General features: G+C 32.6%; 2 protein-coding genes across 4 annotated transcripts; one reads left to right on the top strand and one right to left on the bottom strand.

The window, feature by feature from the left end:
- Positions 1–515: 515 nt before the first annotated feature.
- LOC115988364 (probable serine/threonine-protein kinase PBL21) lies at positions 516–14,731 on the bottom strand. 3 transcript variants are annotated; one of them, XM_031111895.1, is made up of 7 exons: positions 14,587–14,728; positions 14,262–14,486; positions 14,009–14,159; positions 13,761–13,888; positions 13,510–13,642; positions 9,386–9,892; positions 726–756 (listed from the first exon to the last, which is right to left on the bottom strand). In XM_031111895.1, exons 2-6 carry the CDS (start codon positions 14,478–14,480, stop codon positions 9,390–9,392), a joined length of 1,134 nt encoding a protein of 377 aa, XP_030967755.1. In that variant the 5' UTR covers positions 14,481–14,486; positions 14,587–14,728; the 3' UTR covers positions 726–756; positions 9,386–9,389. The 3 variants fall into 3 exon arrangements, with proteins under 3 accessions (XP_030967756.1, XP_030967755.1, XP_030967753.1); XM_031111896.1 differs by lacking the exons at positions 9,386–9,892; positions 13,510–13,642; positions 13,761–13,888; positions 14,009–14,159 and adding exons at positions 3,345–3,477; positions 3,596–3,723; positions 3,844–3,994 and having other exon boundaries at positions 516–1,211; positions 14,587–14,731; XM_031111893.1 differs by lacking the exon at positions 726–756 and having other exon boundaries at positions 9,194–9,892.
- Positions 14,732–23,021: 8,290 nt separating this feature from the next.
- Positions 23,022–23,917, top strand: LOC115993046. The gene has a single exon (XM_031117319.1). The coding sequence runs from the start codon at positions 23,058–23,060 to the stop codon at positions 23,763–23,765; it is 708 nt and encodes a 235-aa protein (XP_030973179.1). The 5' UTR covers positions 23,022–23,057; the 3' UTR covers positions 23,766–23,917.
- Positions 23,918–24,940: the final 1,023 nt, after the last annotated feature.

The raw sequence follows: 24,940 nt of genomic DNA, 5'->3' as shown, positions 1-24,940 counted from the left end.
AATTTAATATCACCACCAACTTTGGATTTGGATATCTCCACTTCCTATAATAAACTCGCTCGTATTTCTTTTGATTATTAACAACCTGCACTTTTTATTAATGAGTTTATTTGGCATTACAAGTTGGATTTATTTTCTATTTTCTCCTATTATTGGGGAGATAATATATTGAAGAGATTTCAATTAAGTAGTCTATATATCCACCGCGTGGCCATCAAGTGACAACTGATGTAATTTTGACAACATGACAACTACTCACATAAACACCCCCTTCACTCACTAAAATAAATTGCAACCTATATAGTACTGCACAAGTAATATAAATATAGGGCTCAGCCCCATATTAAGTTTCTCTTATTGCCAGATCATCACACAAAATTTGTCAAATCTAATCACTGGCATTCGAAATATATATAAAGGATAAAAATAGACCCTTTTTAGTAAATACAAAATGCTCTTTTAAGAGCCATCCAGAAGCAATTTAATCAAAATTGCAGGGAAACAAAAGGGGAGTCTAATCTGAAATATTTCACTAATATAGAGCTAGCATTAAACCTTACATTTAAATTGTAGTTCCATCTACTAGTTGCAATCTCCACAAAGTCCATCAACGAAATGGAAAGGAAACTATATATCAAGCATTTTCATGCCAGGCCAGTGCCCAGAGTAACCTTACATTTGGTTCACTCCTACAGAAAAGAAAACAGTTCATCAGTGATTGATTTGTTGAGCATCCTTCTTGTTCCCCTGATCTATTTCATCATCCTTCATACCCAGACACGCGATCTTAAGACATCCTTTCCATTTTGAGCCTTTTTTCTTCCCTGGATAAGTATACGAGTCCCACCCCTGTAAAAGACCTTCCACCACACCAAAATCGCCATTGAAAACATGTAAACCCTGCAAACACTGAACAATCTGTGACATCGTAGGACGTTTCACTGAACAAAAGTTCATACAGTGAAATATCATCTTTGTCAGTGCTACTCCATCAAGATCATGAAAACCAGGTTCTGCCTTCAGGCTCTCATGAACAAGATGACAGTCATTTGGCTGGAAGCCAGACTTCAATTTCATATTGTATTGCTCCAAAGCCCAGATCGGAGGTTCTGTTTCATCTTTCCAATTCTCCCCACTAAAGGAAAATTTACATATGAGCCCTATAAGTACAACAGCAAATGAAAACTGATCTGATCTCGGCGACCAGACACCTGTTACAGGAAATTTTTGTAAGTGCAATAAAGAAAAAAAAAAAAGTAAAACTGCAATGCCGAAAGACTCATGAGTACAAGCTATTCCGCTACAGTAGTTGAACATAACAAACAGAACTGTAAAGCATTCAAGACATCTAAGTTAAAGAACAAGCAGGGTCAAAATCAAAAGGCAAAGCCTAGAAGTTTGTTAATTCAATGTCTTAGGCCATTGCCTAATTGGTCCAGTGGAAGGGCTGGCACTGAGAGCAGCCCCCAAATCCTCAAGTTTTCTCCCTTTCTTGTCCTCCAAATCTAAAATCCTACGCTTTTTCTACACCATTAACACCATCTGTTCACAAGTTGCTGTCCAAATCTGTGAGCTCAGATTTGGATCCTTTCCCATTTTTCCTAGCTACATCATTTAATGAAATTAATCATCAAACTAAAGTTAACACAACAGTTTTTATTTGTTTAAAGATAAAGAAAATTTATTCAGTACAGAGGAACCTCTAGTACACAGGACTTGCACCCAAAGCTTACCTAAAATAAGTAATAAATAATTTTTAGGTTGAAATTAAACTTCATAATAGATCTGAGGGAAAAAAGAAGATGAGAAAATATCTCCAAAAAAATAAAAAATACACATCTAATGAAGCAGAATCCTCTCCCATCTTAGACCATTCAAACTTGTCACTAGTGTCCATGAGACACAATTAATTGAAAGCTCCAACATGCTTTTTCTACAACTGTGTTTGGATAACAGAAAAGATTGACTTGGTGAATATATATACACAAGTAAGAAATATTTACCTATAAAAAAAGGGTGGTATCTTGCACTGCAACATCACATCTTTCAAATGGACATGAATTCCATTATATATTATCCAAAAATCAGATCTATTGCAACACATTCAAAATCATAACTGAATTAACGGTAAAAATAGGTGCACTTGGGATTAAAATTCGTTAAAAGAATAAAAAATATGAAAAAAAAAATTGAGAAAATACCATTTGGGATTGCAACGATTATTTATTTATTTATTTTTTAAGTCAAATTTTAGGTTGTGGATTTTTGGATGCTATGAATAGTGCCCAAGAAATATTGTTCTGGACTCATATGCTTGAATGCTAGTTGAAGGGATAATGAGTGTTTATCAAAGGTTCCTAGTTTTGAAATGTACATCAACAAGAAATTTAGATTTTGCATCCTTTTTTTTTTTTTTTGGATAAGTAGCTTTTGCATCTTATGTAAGGATATGAGATAGTGCTTAAAAAAAATCACAAAGATGCTAAAATAGATAAGATAAAAGGCAGAACCAAAATGATGCAGGACAGCAGGTTTGAAACTAAAAAGTGATCAAAGTTTCAGTTTCAGCACCAAAAAATAATTAAATGGACCTGATACTGCTATAGGGATTCAGGTTAGGATGTTATATAGTAAGTGAGGTAAAACTAGTTTTTTGGTAATTATTAAGGGTTAGAGTAAAGTTCTCAGGGAATCTCACTTTTGAGATTTAGATGTTAAAGCAAAAGGGCTCATTTGTAGAGAATGATTAGGATTGCTTGAAAACAACTTGAAGCTGTGAAACAGCAAATAGGAAGTAAAGAGGTGAAAGGAAATAGAACAAACTTCTTACGCATCACACCTAATGAGGGGAAGCATCTTACACCAAAATTGTAATGGTACCACACCACAATGTGAGCATCACACAAAGGCAAAATGATTTGGCTTCATTCATCTCAGTCTAGATAAGATAATGCATAGCCCATTTCAAGTTAAAAGCCTGGCACCTAGTAAACAAGGAACCCAAGCAAACTTTCCAATCAAGTTCAACTAGAAAACCAGTCAAAATCTATATTGGTCGACCAGACTTATAACTAGAGCCACTACAACAAAAACCTGATGGAAGACCATTCACAAGATAGCAGAAGTTAAAAATCCTAGCAAAACAAAAAGTTCCAAATGCAGAATGCAAGGAATGGCTCGACTCAACGAATTTTGTGTAATTATGCAGACACAAGAGAAGAATTATTTCTATTTATTGTTGCATCTACTGATCATACTCTCGCGTATATCTCAGATCCATCAATTATTTCACATATGCACACAAATTTAAATAATGAAATATATGAACGCATAAATGGACATACCTAAACCATTAAAGTAGATATCTATATAGGGTAGATAACACAAATGTGACTTGTCTCGGGATGACACAAACTGCTTATCACCAACAATTCCACCAGATAGCATGAAAAAATCAAAAAACACTGGATTGGAATCCTGTGGAACAATGAAGATCAAATTAGACCAGATTTTGGAATCATTTTTTTCTAACAACAAAAACAAAAGTAAGTCAATCTGTCTATTGAGAGCGTGAAGAAAACCAAAGATGACCTACCTGATCAAGCATTATAAGAGCAGGGTGAACAAATCGAAGTTGGTAAAGGGGATTATGACATTGCAGGTACTCAAGCACACGTGCAATCGCAAGAGCCAACTGCATTCTTTGGTTCCAATTTAAATCATCTGCAAGCGCAATTAAAAGCACTTTGTCATTTAGGCTTTTTATTTTTTTATTTCCTATGCATATTGGCATCAATGGTAAAAGTTATTTAATGCATGAAAAATGAACAAACTAAAATGTACCTTTTTCTATGAGATTGAGAAGAGTATCCTTTGATCTAAGATCATAGACAACACCCAAGTGGTGATCTTCAACTTCACAGCAATACCCAATCAACTTCACCAAATTGGGGTGATTCATACCATCCGGATGTGTCAGAAAAGTGCATTCACACTACACACACACACACACACAAAATTTAGTAGTAAATAAATGGAAGCAGTATGTAATGTAATGTATATAGATAGATAGATACCTCCAGTCTTGTAAGACTATATTTTGTTGTGTAATATGTATGCCTGAAGTAGAGTCCATAATGAACGTAGAGAAAAGTAATTTTATTCCAATCCGTATAAAAAATTATTATATATATATATATATAAATATATATTGTGTCTCAAAGCAATAATAATCAGGTATGTTGTTAGCTTGCTCACCAATAATGATCTCTCAAAAGCTAAATATGCACTTATTGGTGATGATTACAAAACCTGTTGAACCAAATTCCCCTGTACAAGATTAATCACTGTTTAGAGAGGTCAACTTCATGCTGATTTCCTTGCAAGATGGCTGTCTACCTACAACAAAATTTCCTTATTCTATTCTTCGTGTGGTGTTACCTTTTTATCTTTATTTTTGATGTATAACTTTATTGGTTTGGGATGTAACACAATCTGTATTGCCTTTATGGCCCACTAATTTTCTTGTTTATATAATATACTTATTATCAGATAATAATAATTATAATAATAATCAGGAATGTCTTTGCGTGTGGCAAAACATGGATGAGTGTAAGAGTAATTCAATTGCTTTACCACTTCATATTAAAGCCAACACGTTCACATCACGTTCTTTCCTGGAAAAAACAACACACTATATTAAATAAAACTAAAAAAAGTAATGCAAGGCCATTAAGAAACTTACTTATCATAAAAAATTATTAAAAAACGTAACCCAAATGAAAAACGTGTTCTGAGCCAGTTGAAGCATTTGAACTTTTTTGGAGTAATATTCTACAACATAAAGGTCAATTCCGTGATAAAATTGAGTATATATCGAGCCTAAATGCTTCAGCCTCTCATCATACACATTACACAATTAGAAAACCCAAACATATTTCAGCAGGCCCGCAGCCATTGATGAACGCAGAGGGACTCATGAAGCTCTCTGATTATTGTTGGTTCGAGGATCAAATCTTCACAAAGCAACCAAATCTAACAAAGCCATCAAGTTTTGAAGCAAACCCAGAAAACGAAATCCAAGAAAAACCATCAGAACCTGAGATTTCACGCATCTCTACCCGCCATACTAGGTCCATTAGTGACCAATTGAGCTCCAACACAAGCTTCGGATATGGCTCTCTATCTCCCGACTCGGTCCTCCACACTCCAAAGCTCGATACCAACCTTTCTGTAAAAGAGGTCACAGAATCAGAGACACCAAAACAGAGAGATTTTGAAGTATTATAGTCCGAAAAGAAGGTTAAAAGAAGTGCTAGTAGGAGGAAAAGTGGTGAAAGCAAGAGCTTATCAAACCTTGAATTTGAATAGCTAAAAGGGTTTACGGATTTGGGTTTTGTTTTGTCTGAAGAAGATAGGAATTCAAGCTTGGCTTCAGTCATTCCTGGATTGCATAGATTGGGAAAGAAAGATGATGAAGAGGAGGCAGTGGATGAGTCTACAATTCCAAGGCCTTATCTTTCTGAAGCTTGGGAGGTTTTAGATAGGAGAAAGAGAGAAAACCCATTGATGAATTTGAGGGTTCCATTTCCTGCTTTGAACAATGAGACTCGCATGAAAGACACTCTAAGATTGTGGGCTCATACTGTTGCTTCCAATGTGAGATAATGATGTAAACATTCTAGTTGAGGTTTTGCTTCATATTTTTTCCCCTCAATTCTTCATACAAAATTGTAGATTTATAGGTAAATTTTGCTATTTTTGATTCTTGTTTTCCTTCGTATACAAGTTTTAATAAATGTAGAACAAAATTTTTTCCAGTTTTTGGTTGAATCTTTATGGCTTCAGCATTTTCGAATTTATAAAATTAGATTCTAAAAAATAAATAAATAAATAAACACAAATCATTCGTGTTTGATTGGTTTTTCTTTCCTCCTCCAAACAATTAAATTAACCTTATTCTCAATAATTTAAACTTCAAATCTTAACTTTTATAAATATTGAACGTATAAAGATTAAGTGGTGAGGTCATAATTAAAATGCTTGGCTTCTAAATTAATAAGATGTTTCTTCTTGTAAACATCTCAAATTCATGTGGAAATTGGTCATTTCCTCGGTCAACATGGATATTCAATATTGTTATATCCCATTCCTTAAACTGCTGGGGATTTGCCGAGCCTAGTCGTTGGAACCCTTTGAGCATTGGTAAAAGATATCCTTATACGTCTCTTTCTTGCTTGCATAAACAAAAGTATAAAAGAAAAAAAAAGTCAAACCCACATTGTTAAAGTCGAGATTTTACAAATTTGTATTTAGGAAAATTTTTAGTTTGTCTTGTAATAATAATAATAATAATAATAATAATAATAATAATAATAATAATCTATATATATATATATATATATATATAAGCAAAGCTTAGAAAAGTCAAATTAGAATTTCAAATTAAAGTTCAATTTTGTTTCATATGTCTAAATTTATGTGGGACCACAACATAATTATCTTTCAAAGTGTTTAATTAAAATTTGAGTTGAAGTCCAATCTTGCTCCATGTATTTAAATTTCTATGGGGACCACTTCTAATTATCCTTTTATTAGTGTCCATTCTCATTAAAATGCTATGTTTCTTTAATATCAAATAAGAATCATCGATTTTAGGGTTCACCTCCCCTTCTATAATTATATGTTTCTTTTGGAATATGAAGCTCACCTATTCCCTTCCCCAAATCCAACCGTATTTCTTAGATTAGAAAACCAAAATTTCATAATCAAAAGAAAACTGAAATTCCACTCCTACACATTCCAATTTTATTTTTCTTCACAATTTTAATGGTTCTGGTTTATGCTCTGCAAAACGCATTCCAAGCATTCCTTAGGTTTGAGTACGCCGTTCTTTCATCTAGTTATGCTTAATTCCTGTTTAGTTGCAAGAAAATGACCATGTGTGCTGCATTTTGTGTAATTTTCTTTGTTAACAAGAGATTGTCATAAAATTGGGAAACTTTGTTGCCAACGAAGTAAGACTTTTTTAACTGCTTATTGTCTTAATTTTTTTGTTCATAGGAGATTGTCATAAAATTGGGAACTCAATTGCCAATGAAGTGAGGCTTTTTTAACAGCTTATTGTCCTAGTAAAGGTCAGCTATTTTTTACTGTTTATGTTCTTTTTATTAATGGTTAATTATATGATTGGCTGTTGATATTCTTTTTATTAGAGCTTTTAATGTTTTCATTTTTACAGTAATCACAATTCTACCAAAAGTTTATATTTTTCCATCAATAATTTTTCAAGTAATTAAATAATATGGTGAGTATTTAGGGGTGATATTACATAGTAACTGCTTATTTTTTTAACAAAGGTCAATTATTTTTTACTATTTATGTAGCATTTACAAAAAATATGGTGAGTATTTAGCAGTGATATTGCATTAATAATTGCTTATTCTCTAACAAAGAGCTTTATTTTAATGACAATATCAGCTAAACCTATAATCGTGCTTCTAAAATCCTATAAACACGACTATAGACCTAAACTATAGTCACGTTTTAAAAACACGGCTATAGGAAAGCTAAAGTCACGGTTTATAAATGTGGGTATATGTCATCTTAAAAAAAAAAAAAAAAGTTTACTCTACTGGTCCTATAGCCACATTTTTTTAAATGCAACAATAGGGCCTATCCAAAACACATGGCTAAAAACACTTATAAACGCAACTTAGATCTTACCTATAGCGCATTTTGAAAACGCAACTATAGGTCAATAATTTAAGCTACATTTACTAAAAACGCGACTATAGGTTAGCTATAGTTGCGTTTTTGTAAACGTGGCTAAAATAAACGCGGCTATAGCCCACATGTTTTGTAGTGTGATGAGTGTGGGGTTGCTATGTTGATGGTGGCTAAATGGACTTATGGTGGCTAGTTGCTTGATGATTGTGGGTTGCTCCATTGATGGTGGCTGGTTGCTTAGTGATTTTGGGTTGTGCTAGGTCTTTGAGAGAGAGAGGGAGCGAGTGAGAGAATTCTAGAGAGAGTGGGAGAAAGTGTGAAGGAAATAGACTAGAAGGGTTCTAGAGAGAATGAGAGTGTAAAGGAAATAATAAAAAATATAGAAGAATAAATATTTATTGAAATAAATTTTTAGAGTAGATAATCTAATATGGATGTTTTTAAAGAGTAAGGAGAAAGTACACTTTACCACCCTTTAAACTATACCACATTTTACACTTACACCCTCTAAAACTATGGGAATGCACACTTTTACACCCCCTTCCCCACCCCCCCTCCCCCCGCGGCGCGCGGCCGCCCTCTAAACTATTACTCATGTAACACTAATTTACTCTCAAAAGTATTAATCGTGTAACACTTTGCACCTCATCCCATGGGTAATAATTTAGGGAAATAAGTGTGTTCTCATTATTTAAGACGATAAGTGTAAAAAAGTTATAATTTAGGGGGTAAAATGTGTATTCTCATAGTTTAGGGAGGGTAAGTATAAAAGTGAGTATAGTTTAAGGAGATAAAATGTGCATTGTTATAGTTTAAGAGGTAAAGTGTAATTTCCATAAAGAGTAATGCTACATATAAACACAAACTATTTTACAACATTTTTACTAACTATTGTATGATAAATTCTTATAGATTCTCATCTAAACTCACTATTAACATCACAAATAAAGCTCTGAAAGTAATAAATATCACAACCAACTTTGGATTTGAATGTCTCCACTTCCTATAATAAACTGGCTCGTATTTCTTTTGATTATTAACAACCTGCACTTTTAATTAATGAGTTTATTTGGAATTACAAGTTGGATTTATTTTCCTATTACTGGGGAGATGATATATTGAAGAGATTTCAATTAAGTAGTCTATATATCCACCGCGTAGCCATCAAGTGACAACTGATGTAATTTTGACAACATGACAGCTACTCACAAAAACACCCCCTTCACTAACTAATATAAATTGCAACCTATATAGTACTGCACAAGTAATATAAATGTAGGGCTCAGCCCCATATTAAGTTTCTCTTATTGCCAAATCATCACACAAAATTTGTCAAATCTAATCACTGGCATTCGAAATATATATAAAGGATAAAAATAGACCCTTTTTAGTAAATACAAAATGCTCTTTTAAGAGCCATCCAGAAGCAATTTAATCAAAATTACAGGGAAACAAAAAGGAAGTCTAATCTGAAATATTTCACTAATATAGAGCTAGCATTAAACCTTAAATTTAAATTGTAGTTTCATCTACTAGTTGCAATCACCACAAAGTCCATCAACAAAATGGAAAGAAAACAATATATCAAGTATTCTCATACCAGTCCAGTTCCCAGAGTAACCTTACATTTGGTTCATTCCAACAGAAAAGAAAACAGTTCATCAGTGATTGATTCGTTGAGCATCTTTCTTGTTCCCCTGATCTATTTCATCAGCCTTCATACCCAGACACGCAATCTTAAGACATCCTTTCCATTTTGAGCTTTTTTTCTTCCCTGGAAAAGTATACGAGTCCCACCCCTGTAAAAGACCTTCCACCACACCAAAATCACCATTGAAAACATGTAAACCCTGCAAACACTGAACAATCTGCGACATCGTAGGACGTTTCACTGAATGAAAGTTCATACAGTGAAATATCATCTTTGTTAGTGATACTCCATCAAGATCATGAAAACCAGGTTCTGCCTTCAGGCTCTCATGAACAAGATGACAGTCATTTGGCTGGAAGCCAGACTTCAATTTCATATGGTATTGATCTGAAGCCCAGATCAGAGGTTTTTCTGTTTCATCTTTCCAATTCTCCCCACTAAAGGCACGTTTACTTATGAGCCCTATAAGTACAATAGCAAATGAAAACTGATCCGATCTCAGCGACCAGACACCTGTTACAGAAAATTTTTGTAAGTGCAATAAAGAAAAAAAAGCAAAACTGCAATGCCAAAAGACTCATGAGTACAAGCTATTCCGCTACAGTAGTTGAACATAACAAACAGAACTGTTAAGCATTCAAGACGTCTAAGTTAAAGAACAAGCGGGGTCAAAATCAAAAGGCAAAGCCTAGGAGTTTGTTAATTCAATGTCTTAAAATCTCCATAATTTGCATGTGCATTCAGATAGTAATCAACACTTTGCATGTGTAGTCTAATAATAATCAACACTTGGGATCTGTATTCTGATAATAATCAACATCGCTTTCTGATAGATTATAGTGACCATGACTAATCTATATTTCATCCAAATATCAACATAACTAAAAGAGGCCGTCTGGAATTTGTGAGTTCCCCACAATATCATAAAAGGGTTCACAAAAACAGCTATTCATCAAATTGCTCTCTAAAACTTTCAAAACCCCAAAAACACTGTTCACAGAATAGAGCAGCCAGTGCCGGTCCTAGACATTTTGAAGCGTTAGGCGAACAATTAAAACAGGCCTTTTTTATATTTACATATTAATAAAATTAATATTTTTATATCATAAAATATTTTATTTAAATTTATTTTTCTTGCCCTTGAGATGCAAACTATCTAATTAAATTTTTGTATTCCAGTTTTCCCAACATTTCTTTTTTGAGATGCATACTTTTTTTTTTTGATAATCCTTTAGTACTATTATTTACTTTTGTTTTTTGTTTTACGTGTTCCAATGTTTTTATTTTTTTTGGATTGAAGTCTTTTGTTGCAGTAATACACAGTAAAAGGTCCAAAACGCAAGATTTAGAATAAAAATAAAACACTCCCATTAAAAAAAATACATAAAATGCAAGATTAAATAAAATATATAGTAAGAGTAAAACCAAAACTCCAGCCCACAAGTCTTATTATTAGCAACGTCAACCACAGCCCAGATTTAAAATATTGTATTAGAAAAAAATAAAAGCAGTGAACCCAAAATACAAGAGTCAAGACTAGGGGCAGCAAAGAGAGAGTGTGTCAAAGAGAGATATCAAATCTTAGATCAGAAAAGAGAGAGGAAAATAAACTCAAACTAGAGAAGAGAAGGTCATACCTCAGCCAATTCTACTAGTGTGTGAGTGTGAACAATAGATCAGACAGAAAAGTGAAGGTATGACACCAAGCCACCAACAGAAGGGATTCAAATTGGGTCAGTAGTGACTAGTGAAGAGGAAGAATAAGATTATGCAAATTGCTAAAGCAGAGCTAAGAGAGAAAGACAGAGAGAGAAACAATACAGGTAAAAAAATTTGGGATTTGGGGTTTTTTATTTGTAATTGTTTTGTGTGTAATTTTTTTAGACCTATCTTGTAGTTAATTTTGGTTTGTCTAGAGGCTAAATGACTTTATTTTTGAGACAACTGATTTTGTTTAGACCAGAAGATTTTCTTCTTGTTGGGTCAAAAGGATGGAGCAGATTTTATTTATTTCTTTATTTATTTTCCAAGATTTAGTAGGGGCCAAAAATAATTTGTTGATATGTTGGGGTGAAGTTTAATTTTTCAGGCTATATATACTACCCATTTTTTTACAAAATTTTGGGGCCTCCTTCCACTAGGGGCCTTAGGCCATTGCCTAATTGGCCTAGTGGAAGGGCTGGCACTGAGAGCAGCCCCCGAATCCTCAAGTTTTCTCCCTTTCTTGTCCTCCAAATCTAAAATCAAGTTTTCTCCCTTTGCTGTCCTCCAAATCTAAAATCCTACGCTTTTTCTACACCATTAACGCCATCTGTTCACAACTTGCTGTCCAAATCTGTCAGCTCAGATTTGGATCCTTTCCCATTTTTCCTAGCTACATCATTTAATGAAATTAGTCATCAAACTAAAGTTAACACAACAGTTTTTATTTGTTTAAAGATAAAGAAAATTTATTCAATAAAGAGGAACCTCTAGTACACAGGATTTGCACCCAAAGGTTACCTAAAATAAGTTATAAATAATTTTTAGGTTGAAATTAAACTTCATAATAGATCTGAGGGAAAAAGAAGATGAGAAAATATCTCCAAAAAATCAAAAAATACACATCTAATGAAGTAGAATCCTCTCCCATCTTAGACCATTCAAACTTGTCACTGGTGTCCATGACACACAATTAATTGAAAGCTCCAACATGCTTTTTCTACAACCGTGTTTGGATAACAGAAAAGATTGACTTGGTGAATACATATACATAAGTAAGAAACATTAACCTATAAAAAAAGGGTGGTATCTTGCACTGCAACATCACATCTTTCAAATGGACATGAATTCCATTAATATAATCCAAAAATCAGAATGTTCTATTGCAACACATTCAAAATCATGACTGAATTAACAGTAAAAATAGGTGCTCTTGGGATTAAAATTCATTAAAAGAATAAAAAATATGAAAAAAAAATCGAGAAAATACCATTTGGGATTACAACGATTATTTTTTTTTATTTTTTTATTTTTTTAAGTCAAATTTTAGGTTACGGATTTTTGGATGCTATGACTAGTGCCCAAGAAATATTGTTCTGGACTCATATGCTTGAATGCTAGTTGAAGGGATAATGAGTGTTTATCAAAGGCTTCCTAGTTTTAAAATGTACATCAACAAGAAATTTAGCTTTTGCATCTTTTTTTCTTTTTTTGATAAGTAGCTTTTGCATCTTATGTAAGGATACAAGATAGTGCTTAAAAAAAATCACAAAGATGCTAAAATAGATAAGATAAAAGGCAGAACCAGAAACCAAAATGATGCAGGACAGCAGATTTGAAACTAAAAAGTGATCAAAGTTCCAGTTTCAGCACCAAAAAAATTATTAAATGGACCAGATACTGCTATAGCGATTCAGGTTAGGATGTTATATAGTAAGTGAGGTAGAGCTAGTTTTTTGGTAATAATTAAGGGTTAGAGTAAAGTTCACAGGGAATCTCACTTTTGAGATTTAGATGTTAAAGCAAAAGGGCTCATTTGTAGAGAATGATTAGGATTGCTGGAAAACAACTTGAAGCTGTGAAACAGCAAATGAGGGGAAGCACCTTACACCAAAATTGTAATGGTACCACACCACAATGTGAGCATCACACCTAATGAGGGGAAGCACCTTACACCAAAATTGTAATGGTACCACACCACAATGTGAGCATCACACAAAGGCAAAATGATTTGGCTTCATTCATCTCAGTCCAGATAAGATAATGCATAGCCCATTTCAAGTTAAAAGCCTGGCACCTAGTAAACAAGGAACCCAAGCAAACTTTCCAATCAAGTTCAACTAGAAAACCAGTCAAAATCTACATTGGTCGACCAGACTTATAACTAGAGCAACTACAACAAAAACCTGATGGAAGACCATTCACAAGATAGCAGAAGTTAAAAATCCTAGCAAAACAAAAGGTTCCAAATGCAGAATGCAAGGAATGGCTCGACTCAACGAATTTTGTGTAATTATGCAGACACAAGAGAAGAATTATTTCTAATTATTGTTGCATCTACTTATCATACTCTCACGTATATCTCAGATCCATCAATTATTTCACATATGCACACAAATTTAAATAATGAAATATATAAATGGACATACCCAAACCATTAAAGTAGATATCTAAATAGGGTAGATAACACAAATGTGACTTGTCTCGGTATGACACAAACTGCTTATCACCAACAATTCCACCAGATAGCATGAAAAAATCAAATAACACTGGATTGGAATCCTGTGGAACAATGAAGATCAAATTAGACCAGATTTTGGAATCATTTTTTTCTAAAAACAAAAACAAAAGTAAGTCAATCTGTCCATCGAGAGCGTGAAGAAAACCAAAGATGACCTACCTGATCAAGCATTATAAGAGCAGGGTGAACAAAGCGAAGTTGGTAAAGGGGATTATGACAATGCAGATACTCAAGCACACGGGCAATCGCAAGAGCCAACTGCATTCTTTGGTTCCAATTTAAATCATCTGCAAGTGCAATTAAAAGAACTTTGTCATTTAGGCTTTTTTTTTTTCTTTTTCCTATGCATATTGGCATCAATGGTTAAAGTTATTTAATGCATGAAAAATGAACAAACTAAAATGTACCTTTGTCTATGAGATTGAGAAGAGTATCCTTTGATCTAAGATCATAGACAACACCCAAGTGGTGATCTTCAACTTCACAGCAATATCCAATCAACTTCACCAAATTGGGGTGCTTCATACCATCTGGATGTGTCAGAAAAGTGCATTCAGACTACAAAAAATAAAAAAAAATAAAAAAATAAAAAACTTTTGTAGTAGTAAATAAATGGAAGCAGTATGTTATGTAATGTAATGTATATAGATAGATAGATACCTCCAGTCTTGTAAGACTATAATTGGCATGACGGTTGGCAACATCCCTATTTTGTGATTCAAAGCGAAACCAAATTTTGACAGTAACCTCTTGACCTTGCTCAGTTTTCCCCCGATAGACTTTCCCATGTTTTATGTTTCCAACAAAGTTTTCTTCGCTAAATGAATCAGTTAAGAGTTCCAATTCCCTCCAGCTATATTTTTTCACAGAAAATTCCATCTCTTTCTGCATAATTTATTTTATTATTGAAACCAATATTAAAAACTTTATAATAAGAACCCTAGAGCTTTATATTCATCAAAAAAATAAAACCCTAGAAAATTACCTGGCACGGGCATTCACGCTTGTTCCAAAACTGTTCCGGAGAGCACAATCTGTAGATGTAGTTGTCGGATCAGACAAATAGTGTGTGTGTGTGTGTTTGCTTCAGATGGAAAAGAAAAACAAAACCCCCAATCTCCAATTAATAATTAAGGATTATATTTAATATTTTTTCCTTTTTTTTTTTTTTTTTTTTGAGAAACTAATATTTTTTCCTTTTTATTACAAGTCGCGTGTGAAAATTCAATGTGCTTCCTAACCTGGGTTTTTTTTTTGTTTTTTGGTAAACTAATTTGGGGCTGTAATGTATCTAGTAACGCCTTTCTGAGTATCTAATTAGTCATCAATCATCATATCTATTTTTTTACTCTACTTTATGTTTTTTTGATTGGAAATATCTAATCTTTTTGAGCCAAAAAAAAAAAAAAAAGTTCTAATATTTAAATATCATACCCCAAAAAAAAAAAAAAAAATGCTCTAGTCAAAGGAGGCAAAGAAAATGTTTGGAGGTTTACGGGTTTTTACAGAGCACCTCATTCTCAACTTTAGATTATTCTTGAAATTTATTGAGAGACCTTTAGCTCAAGTTTGCTATACCTTGGATGTGTGCAGACGATTTTAATGAGAGTACAAAAAACTCATAAAAAACTGGAAAGAGGATAGGATGAGGCATTTTTATGCATATGAAAACTTTTAGACGCGGACTTAATGGATTTTGGTTATGTTGTACATATAAGATTGTTACTAACAATGTGACTATATGGTAAAGGCTAGATCGAGCTGTGAGAACTATGGATTGGTTTTCCATCTATCCTGCTTCTCAAGTGATACCTTTGAAGTGTGGTTCATTTGATCACACGCACAAAAAAAAAAAAAAAGGCTCAATCTACCAATTTTACCCAAAATAAATAACTTATTTGTTTAAAAAATTTCAAACAAATATATATATATATATATATATATATATATTCAACTTTCATACAACGAAAAGTTCTTTGGTGTGCATGCCCAAACTATTTTTTCTTTTTGAGTTTCAATTAACTTAACTTATAAAATCTCTTTTGATACAATTCATCTCTTCTCATGTTTTTTTTAAAGGACAGTCCTACCAAATTATCATTAAAAAATTAAACTCATTCTTTCTTTCTTGGATTTTTATTTCTAATTTGAATTAGTACACAGCAATGATTTATTATATGATTTTTTTTTATATAAAAGAAATTAATTCAAGTTTTCTGATACAGTCCAAACCAATTCCAGCTATGACCTATCTCACTCCATATCAATTTTCAAGACAATCTTATTCTCAAAAAAAAAAAAAAAAAAAAAAAAAATTCAAGATAATCCCCCATCATGGAAAAATATATAAGCTCTAGGGTTCATTAGACAAGTCTCTATTAAATCTTTCCTGTTAATGTGATGCATTAATGTGCACACTATTACATAATTTGCATGCAGCATGCATAATATTCTTTATAACACCCTCTGATTAGTTTAGCAAAGCAATCAATTAGGTCTTTTTCTTCCCCTTTTGGATTTCATCCAATGAGACTCTTGTTTAAGGATCTGCTATCAAAAACGTAATATAACCAAAGAAAAAGGTCTGAAATGTAGACCTGAATCAGCAAATATATGAAGAATAGTGAAAAGCATGAAATCATAAGTCTCATAGTAGAGATTCATTTTGTAACCTTACAAATTCATATATATATATATATATATATATTGCTTATTCTCAATTTTTATTTGAATGTCCATGTATTCTCTATGAATTTGAAACGATTTTAATGTTTATTTAAAAACAGCATGACACTTTTTTCCCTGTGAAATCAGAATGATAAACTTCAGTTTCTTCATATAGAGAATCCGCTATGCCAGTTGAGTAATCAGATAGCCATAAGAACTAAGAAGGCTACTCGTGGATAAATATATCGACACAAGGTGTATTAAACCATTACAACGAAGAACACAAAATTCAGGCAGCAAATTCAAGTTGCTTATAACGCTTATGCTACGCGGAAAAAGGAAAAAAAGAAGAAGAAGAAGCTTCAATTTTGAACACACTAAATTTAGTTATCATATCAATCACATTCTTGTAATCCATATATCACCTTAATATAAAGATCTACTTAAGCTTGATAATACATGGTCATGTTAGACTTCACAAATTCACGTCAAACTTCTAGTGCACATTTTGATGATCCAAGTTGTTATGATTCAACATTTACCTGCCAAAAAAAAAAAAAAAAAATGCAATGCAACTATTATTACGGAAAGAGAAACAAAATACTTATACTAAAAAACCGAGTTAGAAACCATAACAAGATTATTTGTTAGTATAGCCACAATACTGGAGCTGCAGGCATGAAATTATTATGTGCAGGTGAATGGCAATGCAATTCTCCTTGGGCAAAACAGAAGTATATATGCAATATGCATCTGCATGTTCTCTTCTGCCAAAGGAGATTTGCACTGTTATTCCCTAACCCCACATCTGCTTCCCTTGCAATACCTCATGTTCGAGCTGCCACGGTAATTCTATATACAGTGCCTTTTTATACCACATGATTCGCTCCAAATTTATGAATATGCGAGGGGTATGAAATAGGATATCTGGATATGCCTGCTCAATTGGTATATAAGATCACTTTCTCATTGTTCATGGCCTCGTGGTCCCAATTCACTCACCATCAAATTAAAGCTGGAAATTAACCTTGACTTCAAAATAACTTTGTTACATACTTACACATCTTCTAGCCGAGTTTCTAGGTACTCGATTAATTGGTGTGTATATATATATATATATATATATATATAACTTAAATCCACATATTTTATAACTTATAGGAATCATCAGAATCTCATATTTCCATGTTGAATGATCGGTATGTGTGTTGATTTGATTTAAATTATCATTTGTCAATGAGGTTTTTGATGTGAAAAACCTTCAAACTCTTAAATTTTGTTTGAAGGACTCTTTTTATTGGAAAAAACTTAAATTTAAAATTTAATCTTTGTAAATTGGTTTTTGAAGTGAAAAAACATGATTAGGGTTGATGTATGAAAAATGGTTTTTGATGAAGAAAATCATAAATAGGGTTTAATCTTTGAAAATGGTCATGATATTGTTAAAGTTTTAGACCCCAGCTTAGTTAGATTTTATCAAATCTCTAGCCAATTAATTAAAGTGAGTAATTATGCAATAGATCTGATTTAAACATACATCACACATTCACAAATCACATGAACACTAAGAATAATGACCTAGGAAAAGTTTTGAAACTGTGGTTTTAAAGTAAAAAAATCTAGGGAGAATATAACCTAAACAATTCTCAAGGCAACATATCCAATAAATAGAATCGAAATTTATAAAATTAACTTAACCCTAAATTTACTACTACCACATGTAACTCCGAAACCATGAACTTTTCTATTTTGAATTGTTGCACACAAACTCTCATGTTTGTGACTTTGAGATCTCCACTCAAAGGTTTTGGATTAGTAGTTGTGGTCAACTGATTTCTCTATGGCTTCATATAGATATGCATAATGGCAGCAGCAATACTGTGCTGATCTTTCTCTATATGCTTTAGAACTCTCACAGATTGAATAGATGGAGGCTCAAATTACTTTGAATGTCTCCAGTATAGTGAGATTGAAAGAAACTTTGTTATACAAACCCTAGCCATACATATAGTGATTTCTCTCTCTGAAAAGCCCTTCTAGGGATAGCTTATGATATCCTTTAAATAGCACAACAAACGGGTCATGAATCGGGCTTGAAACGAGCAAGATATGAGTTTTTTCGCATTTCAGATTTTTGCTAATATCGTAATCACGATCGGTCGAGCTAGGTGTTGAATTGACATAAACTTGTTTTCTTGCTCTAAACTTGATTTTTTTCTTGATCTAAACTTAAGTCTTGGTCTTCGACTATAAAATACACATTTAATACACTCAAGACTGATAAAAAAAAACTATAAATGAATTACATTTGATCACAGTTTGCTAGCAAAAAAAATATATAGACTACAAATATTTTAAAAGGTTTTAAATGGAAAACATCAAACCAGAATTTGGGTAGAGTTTTGACAGAATCATGCATGGTCATATTATATGAGACTACGTATTTGAGAGTGGCATATCGCTTAAGCGCATGATACTCCAACTATAGTCTAATAGCTTAATATTACTATGACTATTGCGCCATGGTCAATATTAAGTCTAAATCTTCTGTCCCACTTTTCCTACTTCACTTTATGCTCCACTAACAAAAACTTGCCACATGTTCATCTAACTAGTTAGGTGAACATGTGGCAAATTTTTGTTAATGGAGTATCTAGTTAGGTGAATATGTGGCAAATTTTTGTTAGTGGAGTATAGAGTGGAGTAGAAAAAGTGGGACAGAAGATTTGGTATCAATATTAAGCCACTTGCTGAGGTCTTCAAGTTTGACCATGGCGCAATAGTACGTAGCTTAATATTACTATAGCTACACCGTCAGGAGCAACATGATATTTGGTAAGCTATCTACAATTAAGCACCTTAGCAGCACTTTGCTAGTAATTTGGCAGAGCCATAACAAAATTTAAATTGTCCCTCAACTCATACAAGTATTTTGGCAAGCGTGTTTGGGGTAAGCCTTACGTGCCCCTGTCCTTAAGGTTTGTGAGCTTAACATGCTGCATTTTTGAGACATTCCAATGTTAACATTGATTTCTAAAGGATTATTAAGGGTACCTCATAAACATTTTGGAACTTTGAGTTTTTCATTGTGAAATTTTACACATTTTCATGGAAACCTTACTGAACACAGTATCAAGCGCTTCTTGTCAATGGAAAGCTAATGACCCCAAATTTCTATTGACGTTTTGCTTTAGGAGGGTTGTACATAACTTTGAGAAGTTGTGGGGCTCTGAAAGTATTGTTCGTTTATAAATTTTATAAGGAGCCACTCAATATGATCCTTACAGAAGCTTTCACGCTATATATGACTGGCACAATTAATTGACTTAGTTTTGGATCAAATGCCATCAAACATGAGGTCAACTCTTATGTTTTGTTATGAATATCTCAAGCTTGACCTAATTAGACTAATTTCAACAAAGTTGAGGAATATAAGGGATTTCGGAACCAAATTGTTCATGTCTTGATTGAAATTATGGCTTTTCTCAATTTTTATGTACATGTGGTAATTTTACTTCTTCTTTTCTTTTCTTTTCTTTTCTTTTTTTTTTTTTTTTTGAGGGGGGGGGGGGGTGTGGGGGGAGATGGAGTACCAACAATACATACATTTGGGAAAATAACATGCATGAATATCATTTGAGCTTGTCGGACCATGAGCTATGTCATTTCACCTCAAAACCAATTAGTGATAAAGAAGACACACTCAAATCTTTTATGACTTTCAACACTAAACCATGCAGACCTGTTTTTAAAATGATTATAGGGAGTCAAATTATGGTCCCCCCAACAATCCCCCCCTCACAATGATATTCTTGTGACTTGAACCCATGACCTTGGCTCTGATACCATTTTTCGGATTGTGAGCTATGCCATTCTACCTCAAAATCAATTGGTAATGAGGAAAACACATTCAAATCTTTTATGGCTTTCAATATCACACCACGTAGGCCTATTTTTAAAATGGTTTTAGGGAGTTAAATTGTGGTCCCTAATAGAGCTAGTTTAGTAATTGAAGAACTTTTAAGATGCTCTTCATGGAGAAAATAGATCAACGTGAGGTCACTTTTGATATAACAGTAAACCATTACAATGGGAAATACAAAATTCACAAAAAGATTTCTGTAGTCATACAAGTCTTATGCTTCCAAGAAAAAGAAAAAGGGGAAAAGAAGAAGTAGCTAATGCTAGTAGCAAAAAGTACTCAATATATTGAGCTATCCTTCAATATCAATCACATATATTCTTCTAATCCATATTTCACCATAATATAGAGATCTATTTAAGCTTGATAATACGTCCACATGTCGGATTCAACAATAAAAGAATAGAACTATTACATTGGCAAGAGAAACCGTGATAAGCTTATTTGTTGGTATAGCCACGATGTATTGAAGTTGCGGGCATGAAATAATCGTGTGTAGGTGAATGGCAAGGCAATTCTCCTTCGGCAAAACAGAAGTATACAATATGCATGTGCATGCTTTATTTTGTCGAAGGAGAATTGCACTGTTATTCCCTAACCCCACATCTGCTTCCCTTGGTAATTATTATCAATAAACGTAGTAAAGCAATACAATTTTTTTTTTTTTTTTTGTTTTTGTTTTTGTTTTTTCATAATTTCTAATGTCGATACTTGTTATGATTGATATTGAATATAAATGGTACTAAGAATGAACTCATATGAGAATGATGTTTTTCTAATCCTAATTGTTATTTTTTCCAAGAAACTATAACCTACCCACACAACACTCGGAATATCATCATTATTATAATAATAATATATAAAATTTTCATTATCTCTTATGAGGTAACTGTTATGATTAATATTTAATAGAAAATAATAACAATGATAAGATTATATGAAAATGATGTTTCTCCAATTACAACTTACTATATCTTAAAACATTTGTTTGAGTAATATTAAGTTCACGGGCCAAGGTATTAGTCAAGGTAGAAATAAATAGATTTTTTTTTTTTTTTTTTGAGAAGAAAGAAAAAAAAAAAAGATGTTATATGTTAAAAAAATTGTTTGTAATATTAAGGCTTCATTTGGTACACCCATTCAAACACATGTTTTTAGCTTTTAAACAATATTACACGTATTTCTATATACTTTTTCCCTCACATGTATTTTCACACATGTTTTCAAATATATATTTTTAGTTTTTAATTGCATATATCAGACATCTCCTAAATTTCTCTTATCTTCTGGCATGCATGGCACACGCGAAGAACTTTCCTCCGAAATGCTCCTAATATTCTTTATTAAGAGCCAACTGGAAAATCATGCTAACTCCCTTTTGATTTGTCTTGTTACCCCATTGCCACATGTCCACCAATAAAATTTTTGATTCTCAAAAAAAAAATTCATAAATTTTTTTTAAATTATTTAAATAAATTACATTTTTTAAAATTATTTAAATAAATTACATTTTTTAAAATTATTTAAATAAATTAAAAATTTTAAATTATTTAAATAAATTACATAATTAGAACTAATGAATAATTTTAGTAATTGTCATACATCAAAATTTTTAATGAATTCGAAAAAGATAGTTTACCGACCTAATAATTTAGGTAGATGTATTTACAATTTAGTGTAATTTAGAAACAATCAACCAGTCAAAAACATCATTGGTACATAACAATCTTAGCCACATAATTGTCTGGTACAGTTCTCTAACATGATAGGATATGTAGGTAACAAATCAACGTCTTTGGATTTGACACAAAAAATGCACATTCATGGTTGCCATCAAGAACGTTGGGCACCGCCGTCTGGGTCCATCTAGTAAACTCTACAGTCTACAGTTCACACTAATGATGAGTTTATTATTGACGCAATAATTTTAAAGGTGATTAATTCATAATAAAAATAATTTTAAAGGTGAACTCTACGCGATATTTGTTACCACTGCTGACATATTTTGCTGTGTAATGTGTATGCCATATTGAACGTAGAGAAAAGTAATTTTATTCCAATCCGTATAAAAAATTATTTTATATATATATATATATATTGTGTCTCAAAGCAATTAATAATCAGTAATGTCAGCTATGTTGTTAGCTTGCTCACCAATAATGATTTCTCAAAAGCTAAATATGCACTTATTGTTGATGATCACAAAACCTGTTGAACCAAATTCCCCAGTAAAAGATTAACCACTGTTTAAGAGAGGCCAACTTTATGCTGATTTCCTTGCAAGATGACTGTCTACCTACAACAAAATTTCCTTATTCTATTCTTCGTGTGGAGTTACCTTTCTATCTTTACTTTTTATGTATAACCTTATTGGTTTGGGATGTAACACAATTTGTATTGCCTTTATGGCCCACTAGTTTTCTTGTTTATATAATAGACTTATTACCAAATAATAATAATAATAATAATAATAATAATCAGGAATGTCTTTGCGTGTGGCAAAACATGGATTAGTGAAGGAAAAATTCAATTGCTTTACCAATTCATATTAAAGCCAACACGTTCACATCACTTTTCTTTCCTGGAAAAAACAACACACTATATTAAATAATACTAAAAAAAAGGTAGTGCAAGGCCATTAAGAAACTTACTTATCATAAAAAATTATTAAAAAACGTAACCCAAATGAAAAACGTGCTCAGAGCCAGTTGAAGTATTTGAACTTTTTTGGAGTAATATTCTACAACATAAAGGTCAATTCCGTGTTAAAATTGAGGTATATATAAAGCCTAAATGCTTCAGCCTCTCATCATACACATTACACAATTAGAAAACCCAAACATATCTCAGCAGACCAGCAGCCATTGATGAACGCGGAGGAACTCATGAAGCTCTTTGATTATTGTTGGTTCGAGAGTCAAATCTTCACAAAACAACCAAATCTAACAAAGCCATCAAGTTTTGAAGCAAAACCAGAAAACGAAATCCGAGAAAAACCATCAGAACCTGAGATTTCACGCATCTCTACCCTCCATACTAGGTCCATGAGTGACCAATTGAGCTCCAACACAAGCTTCGGATATGGCTCTCTATCTCCCAACTCGGTCCTCCACACTCCAAAGCTCGATACCAACCTTTCAGAAAAAAAGGTCACAGAATCAGAGACACCAAAACAGAGAGATTTTGAAGTATTATCGTCCAAAAAGAAGGTTAAACGAAGTGCTAGTAGGAGGAAAAGTGGTGAAAGCAAGAGCTTATCAGACCTTGAATTTGAAGAGCTAAAAGGGTTTATGGATTTGGGTTTTGTTTTTTCCGAGGAAGATAGGAATTCAAGCTTGGCTTCAGTCATTCCTGGATTGCATAGATTGGGAAAGAAAGATGATGAAGAAGAGGCAGTGGATGAGTCTACAATTCCAAGGCCTTATCTTTCTGAAGCTTGGGAGGTTTTAGATAGGAGAAAGAGAGAAAACCCATTGATGAATTTGAGGGTTCCATTTCCTGCTTTGAACAATGAGACTCGCATGAAAGACACTCTAAGATTGTGGGCTCATACTGTTGCTTCCACTGTGAGATAATGTAGACATTCTTGTGAAGGTTTTGCTTCTTTATATTTTTTCCCTCAATTCTTCATACAAAATTGTAGATTTTTGTAGGTAAATTTTTCTATTTTTTCTTCTTGTTTTCCTCATATACAAGTTTTAATAAATGTAGAACAAATTTTTTTTTTTTTCCAGTTTTTGTTGAATCTTTATGGCTTCATCATTCAAATTGTAAAATTAGATTTTAAAAAACGCAAATCATTCATGTTTGGTTGTTTTTTTTCCTCCTCCAAACAATTAAATAACCTTAATCTCGATATTTTAAACTTCAAATCTTCACTTTTATAAATATTGAAGGTATAAAGATTAAGTGATTAGGTCATAATTAAAATTCTTGGCTTCTAAATAGAACGTTTCTTCCTGTAAACATCTCAAATTCGTGTGGAGAACAGTCATTTCCTCGGTCAACAGGGATATTCAATGTGGAATATCCAATTCTTGAAACTGCTAGGGATTTGCCAAGCTTGGTAGTTGGAAACCCTTTGAGCATTGGTAAAAGACGGGAAATTATTGTATACCTTCAAAGTATTGTAAGTACGTATTTTCTCTTCTCACATGAATGGTAAGTTTTACTAATTAAATTTATAGTGGGACTTACCATTCATATGAAAAAAGAGTATACACCAAGAGTATCTAATAATTTTCTGTAAAAGACATCTTATGTGTCACTTTCTAGCTTGCTTGCTAAAAAAAAGAAAAAGAAAAAAGGGTCAAATCCACTTTGTTAAGGTCGAGATTTTACACGTATTTAGGAAAATTTTTAGTTTACCTTTTAACAATAACAACAACAATAATAATAATAATAATGTAAGATTTATATAGTAAAACATTTATGTTCAATATTGTACATTTTTTTTGCAAATGAGTATTAATCTACAATGTAAGGTTTACATTGATATTATAATGTAAACCAATAATTACCATTGCATTTATATCAAATCTATTTGGTTAAATTAAAGTTGACAATTAAATTAATTAATTATTCAAGTTGACTGATGTGTCTAATTACATGTAAAGTCTAGCTAATGGCACAACCACATCACCTGTCTAGAGTTAAGTATAGTGGAAAATAAATTTGACATAAGTAATATGGTTATGATGGGAAAATATTTCACAAGAAAAACCCCAACAGGTGATTATGTAAGTCACCA

This window comes from Quercus lobata, chromosome 5 (genome assembly GCF_001633185.2).
Source record: "Quercus lobata isolate SW786 chromosome 5, ValleyOak3.0 Primary Assembly, whole genome shotgun sequence".
NCBI classification, from domain to species: Eukaryota; Viridiplantae; Streptophyta; class Magnoliopsida; order Fagales; family Fagaceae; genus Quercus; species Quercus lobata.
Note: the sequence above shows the minus strand (reverse complement) of the source record. Positions and strands in the feature narration are given on the sequence as shown.

Excerpts from the sequence above, each read along its gene's own strand:
- LOC115988364 (XM_031111895.1), bottom strand. The coding sequence starts at position 14,480 with ATGGAATTTTCTGTGAAAAAATATAGCTGGAGGGAATTGGAACTCTTA. Across the intron at positions 14,160-14,261 it reads ATAGTCTTACAAGACTGGAG|TCTGAATGCACTTTTCTGAC; the intron begins GTATCTATCTAT and ends TATTTTTTGTAG. Across the intron at positions 13,643-13,760 it reads CTCTTATAATGCTTGATCAG|GATTCCAATCCAGTGTTATT; the intron begins GTAGGTCATCTT and ends ATTGTTCCACAG.
- LOC115993046 (XM_031117319.1), top strand. The coding sequence starts at position 23,058 with ATGAACGCGGAGGAACTCATGAAGCTCTTTGATTATTGTTGGTTCGAG.